At 32.0% G+C, this 15,617-nt stretch overlaps 3 protein-coding genes across 6 annotated transcripts in view; 1 reads left to right on the top strand and 2 right to left on the bottom strand.

Moving 5' to 3' along the window:
• Nucleotides 1-196: 196 nt before the first annotated feature.
• LOC103313925 (cyclic GMP-AMP synthase-like receptor) lies at nt 197-4,045 on the bottom strand. Its single transcript, XM_008198453.3, has 6 exons — nt 3,907-4,045; nt 3,704-3,862; nt 1,068-1,199; nt 902-1,024; nt 661-853; nt 197-612 (listed from the first exon to the last, which is right to left on the bottom strand). The coding sequence occupies exons 1-6, from the start codon at nt 3,943-3,945 to the stop codon at nt 293-295; spliced, it is 966 nt and encodes a 321-aa protein (XP_008196675.1). The 5' UTR covers nt 3,946-4,045; the 3' UTR covers nt 197-292.
• Nucleotides 4,046-4,248: 203 nt separating this feature from the next.
• LOC655731 (putative ankyrin repeat protein RF_0381) overlaps nt 4,249-15,617 on the top strand; it is a 32,199-nt gene continuing 20,830 nt past the window's right edge. Inside the window, exons 1-2 of the mRNA XM_064359954.1 lie at nt 4,249-4,392; nt 4,540-4,704. Coding sequence (XP_064216024.1) covers nt 4,684-4,704 — 21 coding nt within the window. The 5' untranslated portion in view covers nt 4,249-4,392; nt 4,540-4,683. The remainder of the gene's footprint in view (nt 4,393-4,539; nt 4,705-15,617) is intronic.
• LOC103313919 (E3 ubiquitin-protein ligase LRSAM1) lies at nt 11,591-14,571 on the bottom strand. 4 transcript variants are annotated; one of them, XM_015978790.2, is made up of 6 exons: nt 14,320-14,567; nt 13,731-14,274; nt 12,158-12,249; nt 12,041-12,070; nt 11,707-11,808; nt 11,591-11,658 (listed from the first exon to the last, which is right to left on the bottom strand). In XM_015978790.2, exons 1-6 carry the CDS (start codon nt 14,371-14,373, stop codon nt 11,653-11,655), a joined length of 828 nt encoding a protein of 275 aa, XP_015834276.1. In that variant the 5' UTR covers nt 14,374-14,567; the 3' UTR covers nt 11,591-11,652. The 4 variants fall into 4 exon arrangements, with proteins under 4 accessions (XP_015834276.1, XP_064216027.1, XP_015834277.1 ...); XM_064359957.1 differs by having other exon boundaries at nt 11,591-11,808; nt 14,320-14,571; XM_015978791.2 differs by lacking the exon at nt 12,041-12,070.

Below are 15,617 nucleotides of genomic sequence, written 5' to 3'. Positions count from 1 at the left end.
TATTCTTTGTTTTGAGAGAACAAATGTGAGTTTAGCTTAAAAATGTGCTCAAGGATTTGAAAAAGGCAAGGTAGATAAATGAGTTTTTTAAGTTTATCTTGCCTTAAATTTGTTTATGAATAATTTTTTACTTACCTGAATTGTATCAGAATAACTGTAGCTGGGAATAAAATAAAATAAAGTACAAAAAAAATAATTTATTAAAGCTGTTTTCCTAATGTCAGCCCTCTTTATCAATACAATTTGCCTAGACTTGAGAAAACGACAAAATAACACTTTTTTTTTTTCTAAATCACCTCGTAAAATCTTCAACAGTTATTTTCGCCAACAAGCGGTCAATTTTTGACTCAATCCTCCTCACAATTCGTTCATCTTCCGTTTTCTTCTTCTCCAAATCTTCCCCCAAACGTTCCAGCAAACCCACAATCTTCCTCTGATCTGAGGCCAATTGAAGGCACAAATTTTCCAATTTTGCAAAATCAGACGTTTCCGAATCGTCAGAATTTGTCGAAACTTGTGCCAGATTTTTGTCAGATTCCATTCGTTTGAGCAGCTTTTTACCAACACTCACTTCTTGTTTAAAACTGTCCAAGTCAAACTCGTGGGACTTTACTGAAGCAGAAGCAATCAAAAGATTAGTTATTTGAATCAAACACTTACAGAAATAATTAACAATGTCGTAAAAACCCGAGTTTGTGCTACAAATTCGCTCGATGTGGTCGCCAATATTCCGGATTTTATTTGCGATACAAACAGCAGTTTCTTCTCTCAAATCTTCGATCAGATTGTGTTTTTCGTGCCAATAGTTCGGGATGTTGCGCCGTTTTATATACTCACCGTATTTTCTCAACATCTTTGAAATAAAAAGTCAAAACAACTATAAAATAAGAAAAAAACATACAGTCATAAACACGAAACTTAACGACTGTTCCCAGAAATTTTTATCGAAATTTTCCAGTTCCCACATAAAGACAGTCTTGATAAAATAGCTGGCAATGTTGTGGTCATGTCGGTCTCGTATTTTCTAATAAAAAAAATAAATTACAGCCACAAACTCACAAAAATACCTTGATTAGTCTAATGCTCGACTTCATGTTTTTGTAATTATGGAGTAATTCACGCTCTTGTTCTTGGAAGCTCAGTCTCCAGTTGTAAACGTCCAAATCGTTCGGACTTTTCGGGACAACGAAAAAAGTTTTCTACGAGAAATGGTTATTTAGCACAAGTGCACTCAAATCGAAAAACGTATTAATTAAATGAATTAATTAAGTTAGAAATATTGGGATAAATTATTGAATTATCAAGGATTATTTGTAAGTTGATCGAATTTTTTTTTAAATTACTTGAGCTTATTGAATAGAAATTACGATAAATGCGTTAGAACGATCGGAATACTTAATTTTGGAATTACGATAACAAAGTTAGCATTACGGAATTAAATTCATTAAATAAATCGACAGTTGAAATTATTTGGGACTATAATTGGAATAAAAATTACGTTAAATTGCCTAGAACTATTAGAATTAATTAATTTTAAATTACTAGAATGAAATTAAGCTGGAATAATGGGAATTAAGTTTTTTAACTTAATTGATTAATTAATTAATTAGATATTGTTGGAATTAATCTTGAATTAATTACAGCTGGGATTATTTATGAATTATAATTTTTTGAAATTATCTGAAATTACTTGGAATAACAATTGAGTTAAGTTCCTTAGAACTATCAAAATTAATTAATTGGGAATTACAAAAACTAATTTAGCATTATGCCAATTAAATTAGAAGTACAGGAATTAATTTAAAATTACTAGAATTAATATGGATCCTAGCAATTACGGGAATTGTAGTGCATTTTTTCTGGAATTACTGTAATTTCAGCTGGAATTACTTGGAATTACTTTGATTCTTTTTCGAATTACTAGAATTCTCATTGCAATAACTGGAATTTGTTTTGGAATAGGAATTGCGTTAACTTTTTTGGAACCATCGGAATTAATAAATTTGGAGTTACAGAAAATATTTTGGAATTACGGAAATTAAGTTAATTAAGTGGAATGATAGCTAAAATTATTTGTGAATTGTTTTAGGAATTACAGATTTTTTTGAAGTATTTGAGACTAAACTTGGAATTAATTAATTAAAATAACAGGAACTTATTTAATAATTACAGTCTTTTTCACTTAATTCTTGTAATTCCAACTTAATTTTTGTAATTTTTAATTAATTAATTCCAAAAGTTTCAAGCAAATCAACGTAATCAAATATTATTGGAATTAATATTAAGTTAACATAAATTTTGCTGGAATTTTTTTGGAATTACAGCTGGAATTATACAAAATTACTTTGAACAGAAATTGCCTTAAGTTTCTTGGTACTATCGGAATTAATTAATTTGGAATTACAAGAGTTATTTTGGAATTACAAAAACTAAGAATTACTAAGAATTATCGCAATTAAGTTATAATTAGACGAATTAATTTGAAATAATTTGAATTAATCTTGAGTTAACATGGATCATACTGATTATAGGAATTACTGGAATGTTGGTGCATTTTTTGCCGTTACTGTAATTACAGCTAGAATTATTTGTGGATTGCTAGAATTCGTTTTAGATTTACTAGAATTATCATTGTATCATCTGAGATTACTTGGAATAAAAATTACTTAAAATTTCTTGGAACTATCGGAATTCATTAATTTGTAGTTACAGAAAACATTTTGGAATTACGAAAATTAAGTTGGAATTATAGGAAATACTGTGGACTTGTTGAATAAATCTTGAATTAATACTGATTAGGTATTAGAATTACTGAAATGTCAGCTGGAATTATTTGTGAATTACTGGAACTCTTACTCGTATGGTGAATTTCTTAAAAATTATAATTAATTTGGAATCCCAGAAATTATTTTAGAATTAATTAGATACTATTATATCGAATTCTTATGGAAATATTTGGAACTATTGGAATTAATTAATTTAAAATTACTTATAATTGGTATAAAAAATTGGACTTACGAAAAACTAGTTGGAATTACGGTAAATGAGTTGAAATGATAGGAATTAATTTGGAATTATGGGAATTCATCTAGATTAGAACACAATATTAGAATTGTTGTGCAAATCTTCGGTATTACCGAAAAATAACAGCTGGAGTTTTTTGTGCATTACTCGAAATTTTCTGGAATTTTGGATTTTTTTTCGGAATTACTTGAAAGTACTTGGAAAAACGATCGGAATTAGTTAATTTGGAATACAAAAATTATTTTAGATTTACGAAAATTTAGTTGGAATTTCGGGAATTAAGTTCGAATTACAAGAATTATTTTGAATTTCTATGGATTGGAATTGTATTGTTTGTGATTACTTGCAATAGACATTACTTTGAATTTCTTAGAACTATCAGAATTAATTACATTGGAATTACAATAACTGAGTTGGAATTATTACGTCAATTAATTTGTAATTATTGGAATTAATCTGATAGAACTAGGATTTTTATAGAATTTTTGTAATTACGAGAATCACAGCTGGAATTCTGAATTCTCTTTGGTTTTCATTTTGGAATCATCTGAAATTACTTAAATTAGAATCATCGTAATTAACAGTATTTACCGAAATTATTTTCGAATTACGTTGGAATTACTTTTAATTCATTACTGAGATTTCGATGGAATTTATACAGAATTATTGTTTTTTTAACCTTATTATGTGAAAGATTTCGCCTGTAACCATTTTTGGGCCACTGATCCGCTGGGAAAATAAAACAAGGGACAAAGTCAATTTTTAGTTCGAATTTTTTCAAATTGTGGACACCTTCCAGTTTTATGGTCAACGCTGGTCCACTTTTGATTATGTCTATCTGAAAATTTTAGTGATTTTGCGCCGAAATCTGGGTTAGGGTACCTTGATGGGACAATTGGTACCATCGATATTCACATCCATTTTCAAATTTCCGTGAAACGCCGTATCGATCAGACTCTCAACCCATGACTTGGTTTTCTTCGTTGATAAGCGATTGCCATCCAGGAGTTTGTCCAAAAATTTTCACGCTTACAAACGGTTAAACTCAAAATGCGTACTTACATCCTTAACTTTTTTGAGCAGTTTCGTTTTAGACTCAACATTTTAATATATTTGTACCTGTAGATTGAATCCTCATTCGCTTATAATACTATTAATTTTCACCAACTAGTAAATTGTTAATAAATATTAAATAACCAGTTAGATTAAATTATAATTACTCAAAATGTAACAAAATTTCTCTTTAGATTTTTTAGGTGGGCACTGGACCACCCGGGCCCACATTTAGTTCCGCCACTGGTTCACAACAACATTTTGCTGAGATAAATTCAGAGAAGAGAAAGCAAAAATACACACTGGGGTTCTGTGGTGAGTTGAATAGTTTTTCAATTTTATTTTTGTCTCATTGAAAAATTGATTGTTCTACTGAGTGGTCTTCATTAACAAACTAGTTTATTAAATAACTATTAATGTTCACAACAATGACGCACTACTGAAGTGTTTTTGTGGTTGCAGAATTTAGAATACTTCAGGTTCTGCTGTTGATTTGTCTCAGTTTGCACTGATTGCAGTTTCTTGCAGTCAAAACAAAATTCCATTAAACAGCCGACGTTATCGTTTTTTGTCACTTCTTTTGTGCGCTGAAAAAGGAAAGGTGCAATGGCTAGGGCAACTACTCAGGTAATGTAAATTTATTTCAATTGCGTATCAACTTTTTCGTGTTTTTCGCTCGATTTCGAATTCATAATTGCGTGTTTTTTGAGTGAATGAACTTCTAAAAGTTTGTTATTGCTTGTAGGAAACGAATGCATTCATTGATGCGATTGAAAAGGGAGATTTAAATGGAGTTTGGAGTTACGTATCAAAAAAGTTTAACTTAAATTTCATTTATAAGGAGAAAGAATATTATTATCGTATGTATTTGACACCACTTATGGTCGCTATAAATGCGAAAAAAATCGATGTAATAGAGTATTTAATAGAAAACGGTGCCGAGGTTAATTACAAAAGTAGTTTCGAATGTGCACCTTTACACTATGCAATTTACAAAAAGTGTCCACTAGATATTGTAAAGCTGTTTATAAATAATAATGCAGATGTAAATTTACTTGCAAGATATAGTTATTTCGAAATTATGAAATTCACACCAATTTCGGTATCCATCAAGCAAAATTATTTTGAAGCTGCTAAACTTCTAATTAGTTCAGGAGCTGACATGTGTTTAAAGAATTCTGATGGAACAACTGCTGTAACCCTTGCTCAAAAACATCATACAGAAATATTGGATTATTATTTTACACCTCTTGGATACGCAATTTTTACCAAAAGAATAGGTCAAGCCCGAAAACTTTTAGAAGATGGTGCTGATGTCTATAACAAGGGTGCAAGTAACAAAACCCCTCTTGTGCTAGCTGTTGAACAGGGTAATTTAGAAGCAGTCAAACTTTTATTCGAATTTGGAGCAGCTTTAACGATGCAAAGTGCTTTATTGGAGGCCATAAATGTGGGTAATGTGGAGATAATTAATTTTTTCATTGAAAATAATGTTGCAATTAATTGCAAATATCGAGACGGAATCACACCTCTAATCAGAGCTGTGCAGAAGGGAAATTTCGAAGTGGTCAAGATTTTAGTCGAAAGTGGTGCCGACGAGTAGTAAACGAGTGTAATTAGTGATCTTTTAATGACTTTTTAATTACCCCCTTAATCACCAGCGCTTTCACTTTAATGACATGTTAATGACCTCTTAATCACCAGCGCTTTTTAATTACCCGTTGTACTTTTGAGTGATTTTAAAGATATTTTAATTGGATTTTAGTGTAGTCTAATTACCAGCGCTGTAAATTAGTTTTACCAGCGCTGTAAATTAGTTTAGTGTGTGTGTGAGTATATAGCAGGAAAACGAATTTGAAAATTGTTAATTTAGTTGTGTGTGTTATCACTTTGACGAAGCTTTCCACCAGGTCTTGTGTTTGTGAGTGTTCGTGTTTTTGCCCTGTGAAGAAGTTGTTCATATTTTTGGAGGGCAAAATCTGTCTGTATTACGCAGGTTGATAAATTGTAAGTTGACATTATTTTTATTTAAAATATTAATGTGTATAATAGAACTTTTTTTAATATATAGAAAAATGAATCAAAGAAGAATGCCCCGTCAAGTTCGAAAGCGTGGGAAGTCGAATATTGAAGTGGAGTTTATGTCGCAAGAAACTGAATATCCAAATGCGTTTAAAAATCCGAAGTTGGATGACGAGTATAAATGTGAAATTCCCTGTTCGCAATTAATGGTTTTGTCTCAAGATTCACCTTCTTCTTCTTCTGAGCTTTTGATAGAGTTACCTGAAGATGTGGAATTGGAGAAGGCTATGAGCAAGTTTGCGGATGAAATGGACGAGAATATGAAGGCAGAAGAATTGAGTAAAATAAAAAATGAAAAATATCGACTTTTGGATGAGACTGTGATACCGATAACAAAATCAGGAAGCAAATTTTTAAGTGTTGGTGTAAAACCATTTGAAGATTATCTTCCAGTTATTAAAATTAGCAATCCTCAACTGACGGCTGCTACATCGTTTATAAAAAGTGAATTTGAGGAATTTGTAAAGAAGATGCGTGATTATGCATACGTTATAACTGATGTCGATAAAGAAATTCCTATGTGTGAACTTAAAAATTACAGAGTGGTATTGTGCAAGAACAAAATCCTTGGCTTTATTCCAAAATTTGAAGACGTGCATAAGCCAAGTTATTTAAGTGTTGAAACAGTGCAAAATGTGATAAGCGTTAGTGATTTTTTTTCAATTTACTTGATCAGCGCATCATCAAGCAATCATATTATAATAATTACGAGCACTTCATTGACACTGTCGCATTAGATATATTGCAAAATGGTGGAGGTGAAGAGAAAGAATTTGAAAATACTGTCAAAAGATTTATTGTTGAACGTTTCGAATCAAGTTCTGTTTTGTACGAAATTTTCTTTAAGTTACCTCATTCTATAAAATATCATGTACGAAAGAGGCTAGCATACTATAGAGAGTTTAATGATTATAATGCTCCATCTTTATTAGTGTAAATGGTTTTAATTTAATTAAATAAATGAATAAATAAATAAAACTTGTGTTTGACTGTGTTATTTTATTTTTTATTACAAAATAATATATTATGTAAACATGACAATATTAATAATAATAATAATCATTATAATACTAATAATAATAACAATTAAACAGTATTTATTTACAAATATTACAATAATAATTTACAAACAGAAAAGAGTGCATTATGATTTGTACCCAAAAGGCAAAATGTCATATAATTCATCGTTCAGACGACGACGCTTAGAAATGTTGACGCGGTATGTTTTCTTTGCCTCTTTGGATATAACCTCATAACGCTGTGTTCGGGCGATAACTCGATCATATAATATTAATTCAGACCCTAACTCTGGATTGAGGATAAATTCTTTAATTTTTTCTAAATTGAGTAATTGTTCATTCTTATAATAAAATAAAACCTTTTACTTTACAAACAGTTTTAAATAACCGTTCTTTTGTAACCCAATATCTGTATGCGTAGTTTTTCGGTCCCCCGCTCACAAATTCGGAGATACAGCTGTCTACACCGTTTTTGTTTGTACCGATTTCATCAGTTAAATCACCAAGAAAGTCCCCAATTTCTGGCTGCCATTCATCCTCTTTTTGCGTGAAAATGACGCTGTCTGCATCGAAGTACAGAACACGTCGATCTAATTTCTCCAGGTGTTTGTAAAGTTCTAATCGCGCACCGGCTGTAGTATAAGCGGCAATAATTACATTGACTGTTTTTAAAGGGATTATATCTTCACAGACACTGTCCCAACTGGCTAATAAAACATCATTATTTACAATTGTTAAATTATGCGTAATTCGCGAGTGGTTAGTTAATAAATCAAAAAGTGTTCGAGCATCATCAATAATTTCTGTTTTTTGAGGGTTTTCTCTTTGCCCGAATTTTCCCCAAAAACTATTCAACATTATTTTAGAGATGAACCGCATTCCGCTATTTTCGCTGATATTTTCAGCGTCTAACACGATCCCTTCTTTTTCGAAATATTGTGTTAGATATAATTGTTTTTTATCTTCTGAATCGCACCATGACAGCCAGCCAGAATATTCTTGTTTCATTTTTAAAAATCTATTTACATAATCTGTAAAAAGGCCCTTGGTGTTTGTCTCTTTGTTATATTGCACAACATTGTATTCCCATGCTTCTAATAATAGCGTTATAACATAACCGAGTTCGACAGCTTTTCTTAATTCGTCAGCAACATAAGTACCGGTGAATTGACGTTCTTCTGGTTTATGACCACAATCGTATTGATTAGAAATTTCGACGCATGTTTTGCATAATGGAAAGGTTAATTTACCTTTGTAACGGTAAGGTAAAACTGGATGGTATAAATGTTGTGGAGGCATTACTATACATTTAATAACTCCTTCAAAGGTTGTTATATCAATATTCAAACAATCATTCCCAACATAGATTTTTTTGGGGTGACCTATTGGGTACTTTCCGTATTTGTTTATAAACGGATACAAGGAACAAACATCGTAATACTTGATTTTTTCGTTATCCTTGCATTTGTAATATAACTTGCACACATTTGTGCGACCTCCAAAAAAACAATCTCTAGGGTTCAACGGAGTAAACGACTCTAAATTGTGTTCATTCACAAAACGATTTAAATCCGGATTATCTTTTATATCATTACGGAAAGTACACTCCCAAATAGTTCTTATATTGCATCCTAATTTACGAATTTTTTCTTCTATCGCGAAGGTGTTTTCGCGTCTTAGAAAAAGTGCATCATGTTTATTGTTTAAATTAGATGTTTGGTTGAAAAAACATTTTTCACAACCATGCCACCAACACCCGTAAAACTCAAACACCGTATTAGTTTCTTGACAAAATCCGTCAACTAACAATGACCCATTCAACCGGACCTCTCGACCATTACCAGCATGACTTATATTAATATTTTCGGTTTGCATTAACCATGATAACCAAGTAATAGCTATTTTCGACTGATTGTCGCTACAACGGTAACCATTTTTAGGTATAATACCAATAGTTTCAGACTTGAGAAAATTTCGGCGAAATACCAAGTTGCAAGCTGAAGCAATAGTTAAAGATTCCAAAAAAGGATCAACATTATTATTAATTTTTAAAAAACACTCTCTAAATTTTAAACACCCTTTACGGAGAATATTTACATCTAAAATACAATATTTTAAAATTTCGTCTTTTAAATTAAAAACATAATTATTTGCAAGTTGTTCTCTATGCCATGTTAAAAAATCGGCTCGTTCTTTGGTTTTCATGGTGTCGCAGCCATAGTAATGTTTGTCAGGAATGGGGCCAATATAATTGAAATTGTCGTTAGTATTAAAAAAATGCGGAAAAAGCCTTTGCTTTCTTCAAATTTAAAAGCTTCCGGAAATTTAGATAATGGTAATTGTATAAAATTAAGACTATCTAAAAATGTAATTGATTTACCACATCTTATTGTAATAAGTTTAGTCCCCGTCCGAATCACTTCTGGTTTCCATCGTGAAACATTTTGAAAAACATATTGTAATATGAAACAGCCATCAAACCCTTTCATATTATGAGCTATTGCATATACGTTAAATATTTTTGATTTTTCAGCAATGTATTCCAAAAGTGATGCAACAGGTTTGTCAAAGAAAATATTTTGTCTTAATCCACATTTATCACATGTTTCGTTTTCATCTAATTGTTCAAATTTTGAACAGTTGCTACAGGCTTGCTGCATTACACACAAATTGACTTCATGAACTGTGCTGTTTTTATCATCAAACTTTTTATCTTGTGTGGTTTCAAAATTATAGAAAATAAATAAAGCTAATTTATTGTCGGCATCAAAATTGTGTTTATTTATTTTGTTTGATTGCATATAACATAAATGCCCTATTGGTTTATTTTGCTGACAAACATTACAATAACTTACACCACAAATATGTTCATCTTTTTTTCCAATTTTATTTTTCCAAATATGTTTATCACATTTAGAACATTTCATAAATTTTTACAAAGATTGCTTCTAATGTGGTTACTAAAGCAAATATCGCCTCGAAAATTACGTTGACAATCATTGCATTTTATTAAAGCACTATCGGTTTTACATGGAGGTTGTGAATGACAGCACGGGCAAATATAGGGAGAATTCTTATGTCTATCTGGTCTGGAATAGCGAATGTGACATAAATCGCAGTAATATGATGTTGAAAATGCTCCTGTTAAACTTATTTTCCAAAATTAAATTAATTTTCTTTTTTTCATGGGATTTCGCCCCCCCCTCAAAATACACGGAACGACCGTCACCGCTATTATAAACTACAATGACATAGTCATATAAAAAATTTTGAAAATTTTGTAATGTGTATAATTACCACCATTAGAGTCTAAATCAACATTAGCATCCTGACACAATTTCAAAGCTATTTTATCTAAAATAATTTTACCTTTTAAACCCGAGAATTTTTTTAAAGAGTTTTTGTTAAAATTGTTATCACAATACTCTTTACCAACTACTAATGCGTACGCTAAACATCGATTATTTATATTTTCAATGACATATATACTATTTTTTGCTACAGCAAATTCTGTGAAACTTACACATTTTCCATCCAACGCTGAAAAGCCACGGCCTGTCGGTAAACGCACTCTGTCTACTCGAATTTCCAGCTGGTCGTTGGAGAAAAAAGTGCTGTTGCTTTGAAGTACTGCTCCTATGACGTTCAAGATTACGTCAGATGATATTTCGGAAAATTTTCTAAATGATATTCCCAATGGTTTTTGTGGAAAACTTTCATTATTCATGGTTATGCCGATAATATCTTCAGGTTGAAAATCGTTGCCCAGGTAATTTAGTAGTTCATCAATTGCTTTCTATATATAAAAAAAGTATTAATTTTATACGGAAAAATAAACAAATAGAAAAAGTATTACCTTCAACCATTGCAAAGGGTTTGAGAAATATTCTTCAGTTAATTCCTTTAGAGTAAATGTCACACATTTTGAGTTGAGATTAAATTTTTTAAAAAATCTCTCCGTGAAACCTCCAATTATAATATGCTTATATGAGTCACTGATGATAGGTTTTTGTCTACTTTGATCTAAATAATAAAAAAAAGGTTATTATAACTTACAGAACAAAGTTCTAAAATATATTACCTTTACTAAAATTTACTGTATCAAAATTTCCATAACCTGTCTGATGTTGAACAACGGTTTTCTTGTGAGTACCTAATAATGTAAAAATTATTTATGAAGGAGAGAACCAAACTCGAAGTCGCCCCCCAAGAAATTTATTTAGAAAAGAGGGACAATTGTTTCGGGGTAACTACCCCATCATCAGCCAACTACAAGAAACAAACCGAAAATTATCGGGGAAGGGACAAAACCATGACTTACTTAACACAGATATTTTCCATAAACGAATAGAAGAACTTTATTTGTCCATGGATTACATGGATTTGTTAATAACGTTACAAGCGTGCTGTCATGGCGGCGAAATTGAAGCAAATGGCGGACAGGTGACAGAATTTACATTGGACCAAACAAAATTCACAGCTAAAAATCCATTACAAAAAATCCCCAAATCCTAAAACCAAAAATTACCTTTTCTTTATGAATTTTTTGTGCATTTGCTAACTCAAACTCTTGGCGTTGTAACAATTCGTTGGCTTTCTCCATTTCGAGGAAATCTTGTAATTTTTGTTTCTAAAATCGTACAAACATATTTTTGGCGAAAGAAAAAAATTATAAGAATATTATAACACAAAAGTATGAGAGACACAAGTGCAAAAAAAGCGTTAAAACTGACTACCAACGAAAATAACGTGTGGTTTCATTAATAACCATGTTTTATACAAGACAATAGCAAAATTACTTGTTAAAGTCAGACCACCAGTTATAATCGAAAATAAATCGTAATAAGAAAAAACAAACATGCCTTAATATTTTCTAGCTTCCATATTTTGGCCTAAAAAAACATAAAAAAATCATTAGAAACGGATGATATTAAATCTAGCGCAGTTATGGTAAATCCTGACTGTGTTAAATTACCTACCTCAAAAGCATCAGTTTGGTCCTCGCTGTTATCAGTGCTAGTATCAGGAGTGTCTTCAATAGTTTCGGGGCCTAAATAAGGTTGCCCCAAATCTATTTAAACAATTAATTAATTAATACACAGAAATGTCCACTACTTTGAAAAATAAATATTTTTTTTACAAAAACTGAAACTAAAATTATTTCCAAATATACCGGGTGTTTCAGAATACAAAACTATGTTCGGAATTTGTTGGTCTATTCTGAAATTGATTTTTTGACGAAAACACGCTTTTCTTAAAAAATTATAATTGTTGGATTTTTTTAAGTTTAAACTACGGTTATCTAAAGGTTAGGATGAAGCGACGTACAAGTAAAACATTCCCGTCTTTGATAGTTCCGTAATGTCGTCGGAGGGCGCAGTTGTTCCAATGCCGTCTAAGTTTTCGGAAAAAATGTTTTTTGTATAACGGTAAACACATAACAAACAAACAAAATACAGGCAGATAAAGCATTAAATTCTCAATAGTAAGACATAAACATGATGCAAAAATTTTATCGTAAACTATATTTAAAAAATTCAAACTATTACCAACTTGCACTCTGTCCCATATTTTTCAAAACGCTGGGAATACGGTTCAAGATATAAAAAAAGTGTAACAAACAAAGTTGTAGAGAATTAAATTTCCTACAAAAAAGTCCGCGACACCATATTTTTATCTTCAACCGTTTAGGCCCCAAAGACGCTCAAGCGACGGATTTGCTTCATTTTTCCGGTGGTCAAGTATTGAAAAGTTAATTTATACCCAAACCGTTGAAGATAGAAATATGGTGTCGCGGACTTTTTTGTAGAAATTTTAATTCTCTACAACTTCGTTCCTTACACCTTTTTGTTTATTCAACCGTATTCGCTGCGTTCGCAAAAATAATAAGGTGGAACGCAAATAATTTTTTGCGCACCGTCGCATATTTATCAAAACGCTGGGAATACGGTTAAAGATACAGAAAAAATGTAAGGAACAAAGTTGTAGAGAATTAAATTTTCTATAAAAAAGTCCGCGACACCATATTTCCATCTTCAACAGTTTAGGTATAAATTAACTTTTCGTTAATTGACCACTGGTGAAATGTCGCTTTAGCGTCTTTGGGGCCTAAACTGTTGACGATAGAAATATGGACTCGCGGACTTTTTTAAAGATAATTTAATTCTCTACAACTTTCTTCCTAACATTTTTCTTGTATCTTTAACTGTATTCATAGCGTCTTGACAAATACGAGACGAAGCGGAGATTTTTAATGTTAAATAATTTTTTTCTCATGTTTCTGGTAAAATTTTAGTCAACAGTTTTTCTCAGCCTGTTAAGAGTGCAAAACTCAACATTTCTGTATTTTTTCGAAGTAATGAGTAAATTGGTTGAATTTAAATTAATTTAAACGAATCAAAGCGCCCTCATTTTTACACTACTGTACTATTTTACTAGGCTCAGAAATTCCCGCGATTTCGCCTCCTAACTTATAGTCCTCCGTAGTCGTTTTTTTTTAATATTTACTTTTAAAATTTTCGTATAATATTAAATTAATTAGTTAATAATTACCAGCGCAAATAAATCTCATAATAGCCTCAGTCCCTTGCCCCATTATATCACAAGGAGGGTAAACAAACCTCTCCCAATCAGCCTCTAAAGTGACAAGTCTCCGAGCATCACAAATACTTTTTGGCAGCCGTTTCAAATGTTTATTCCCACAAACACTCAAAAATTTCAAATTCTTCAAATTGCCCATATTTTCGGGCAGCGTTTTGAGCGCATTTCTCGCAACATTGAGTACAGTTAAGTTGTGTAAACAACAAATGGTATCAGGCAATTTCTTCAATTGATTATCGTTCAAGTAGAGCTCTTTCAAGCTCCGCAAAAGCCCGATCTCATCGGGAAGACTTTGGAAGGCGTTCTCGTGCAAATCTAGCACTTTTAACTGGAGCAAGTCGCTCAAGTGGCCCCCTCCTGACAACGAAGACAAGCAGTTGCGCTCCAACCGCAACACGTCTTTCAAAAAAACGCGACAAAGTGAGTAAATCCCCTGGGGGACGTGTCGCAGGTTGCAGTCGGAGAGGTCGAAAATGGGCTCGGGGGCTTCCCGTGCCTGGAATGAGTGCTAAAGTGTGTGAGGGGGCGAAAGGGGGCTTACAAGGTACAGTTTGTGCTCGAGCTTCGACTTGTTTTCCTTAGATTTGCGGAACATCACATCACAACACTGAAGGCACCGTACGTTTCATTGATTTTGTAGCGTAATTATTTAATTAAAGTTAATTACAATTTGTTTGTTTTGATTGAATTAAACGTCACTTTTTGACGTTTCGAGGCAGTGCTGCCAACTAGTTTACTCAGAAAAGTTGAATGTCAAAATAAATCAAACCCGTACTACGTTTGATTTATTTTTCATTTCAGAAATAATCCTCTGGTTCTAGTTATTATTTTAATGGTAACATTCAGACGGTTGTGAATGTTAACGTGAACATGGCCTAGTAGATTTCTGCCAAGTTAGCACACAAGCGCCCCCTGGATATAAGTGCATGAACTGCAACTTTGGGCGGTATTTTTAAATGTATTTATTCAATCACAATTTTAAGGGTGTATTTATCAATGTTTGAGGCTGTATAATTCTTGAACATCCAGTTCTAAACAATTGCCGATAAAGCACTTTAAAAAACAAATTAACGTAAAATTAATAAAAGCAGAATTATATACAATTACAGAATTTTCAAAAACTATTTTTAACTAAATTACAACTATGATATTTGTTGTCATTGCAGTGTTGTATATGTTTACATTATGTTCAAGTTCTGTTTATAATTATGACGAACATCAAACACTTTGTATGTCACTGATATTAAATAAATATCATTGAAGCCCACATTAGAGGTATTGAAAGTTCTAATAAAGATATTTGCAATTGCAATAAATAAATAATTAAATTAAATTATAATATTTGTAGCATAATTGCCTATTTTAACAATTAAATATTTTCAATTGTAACCATTCGGGGGTCTGGCCTTGTTCGTATATTTACTTTTGAGGTGATCGTCTAGAGATTGTTTGGAGGACACTACTTTGTAGTTCAAAATTCGTTATTTCAAGTACTGTGTGTCTGGGGAAAAGAAACTCTACGGACTTCATTAGAATTATTTATTCAACATACTACACACATAATCTGCAGGTAGGCAACTCATTTAACAGTCAAGTGGGTAGAGGACCCGTACTACGCATAGGTATCCCTACTATCTATCTCCGGCATCAAACGGATGTAAGCTGGGGTGTGAGAATTTAAACAAATTGATTACGCGGACCCGCCCCGGGAAATTTAAAAAGACGGTTGCAAGAGGGACTCCCAGAGGTTCCGACCACCGCGTGCTCTCCATTCCCTAACCTTGGGTATACATCTCTCCCCAAGCCTCGAGGTAAAAGCTAGGCTCTCTTTTTTAATTT

The sequence above is a fragment of the Tribolium castaneum genome, chromosome 1 (genome assembly GCF_031307605.1).
Source record: "Tribolium castaneum strain GA2 chromosome 1, icTriCast1.1, whole genome shotgun sequence".
Classification (NCBI taxonomy): domain Eukaryota; kingdom Metazoa; phylum Arthropoda; class Insecta; order Coleoptera; family Tenebrionidae; genus Tribolium; species Tribolium castaneum.
This window is presented reverse-complemented; position numbering and strand designations above follow the sequence as displayed.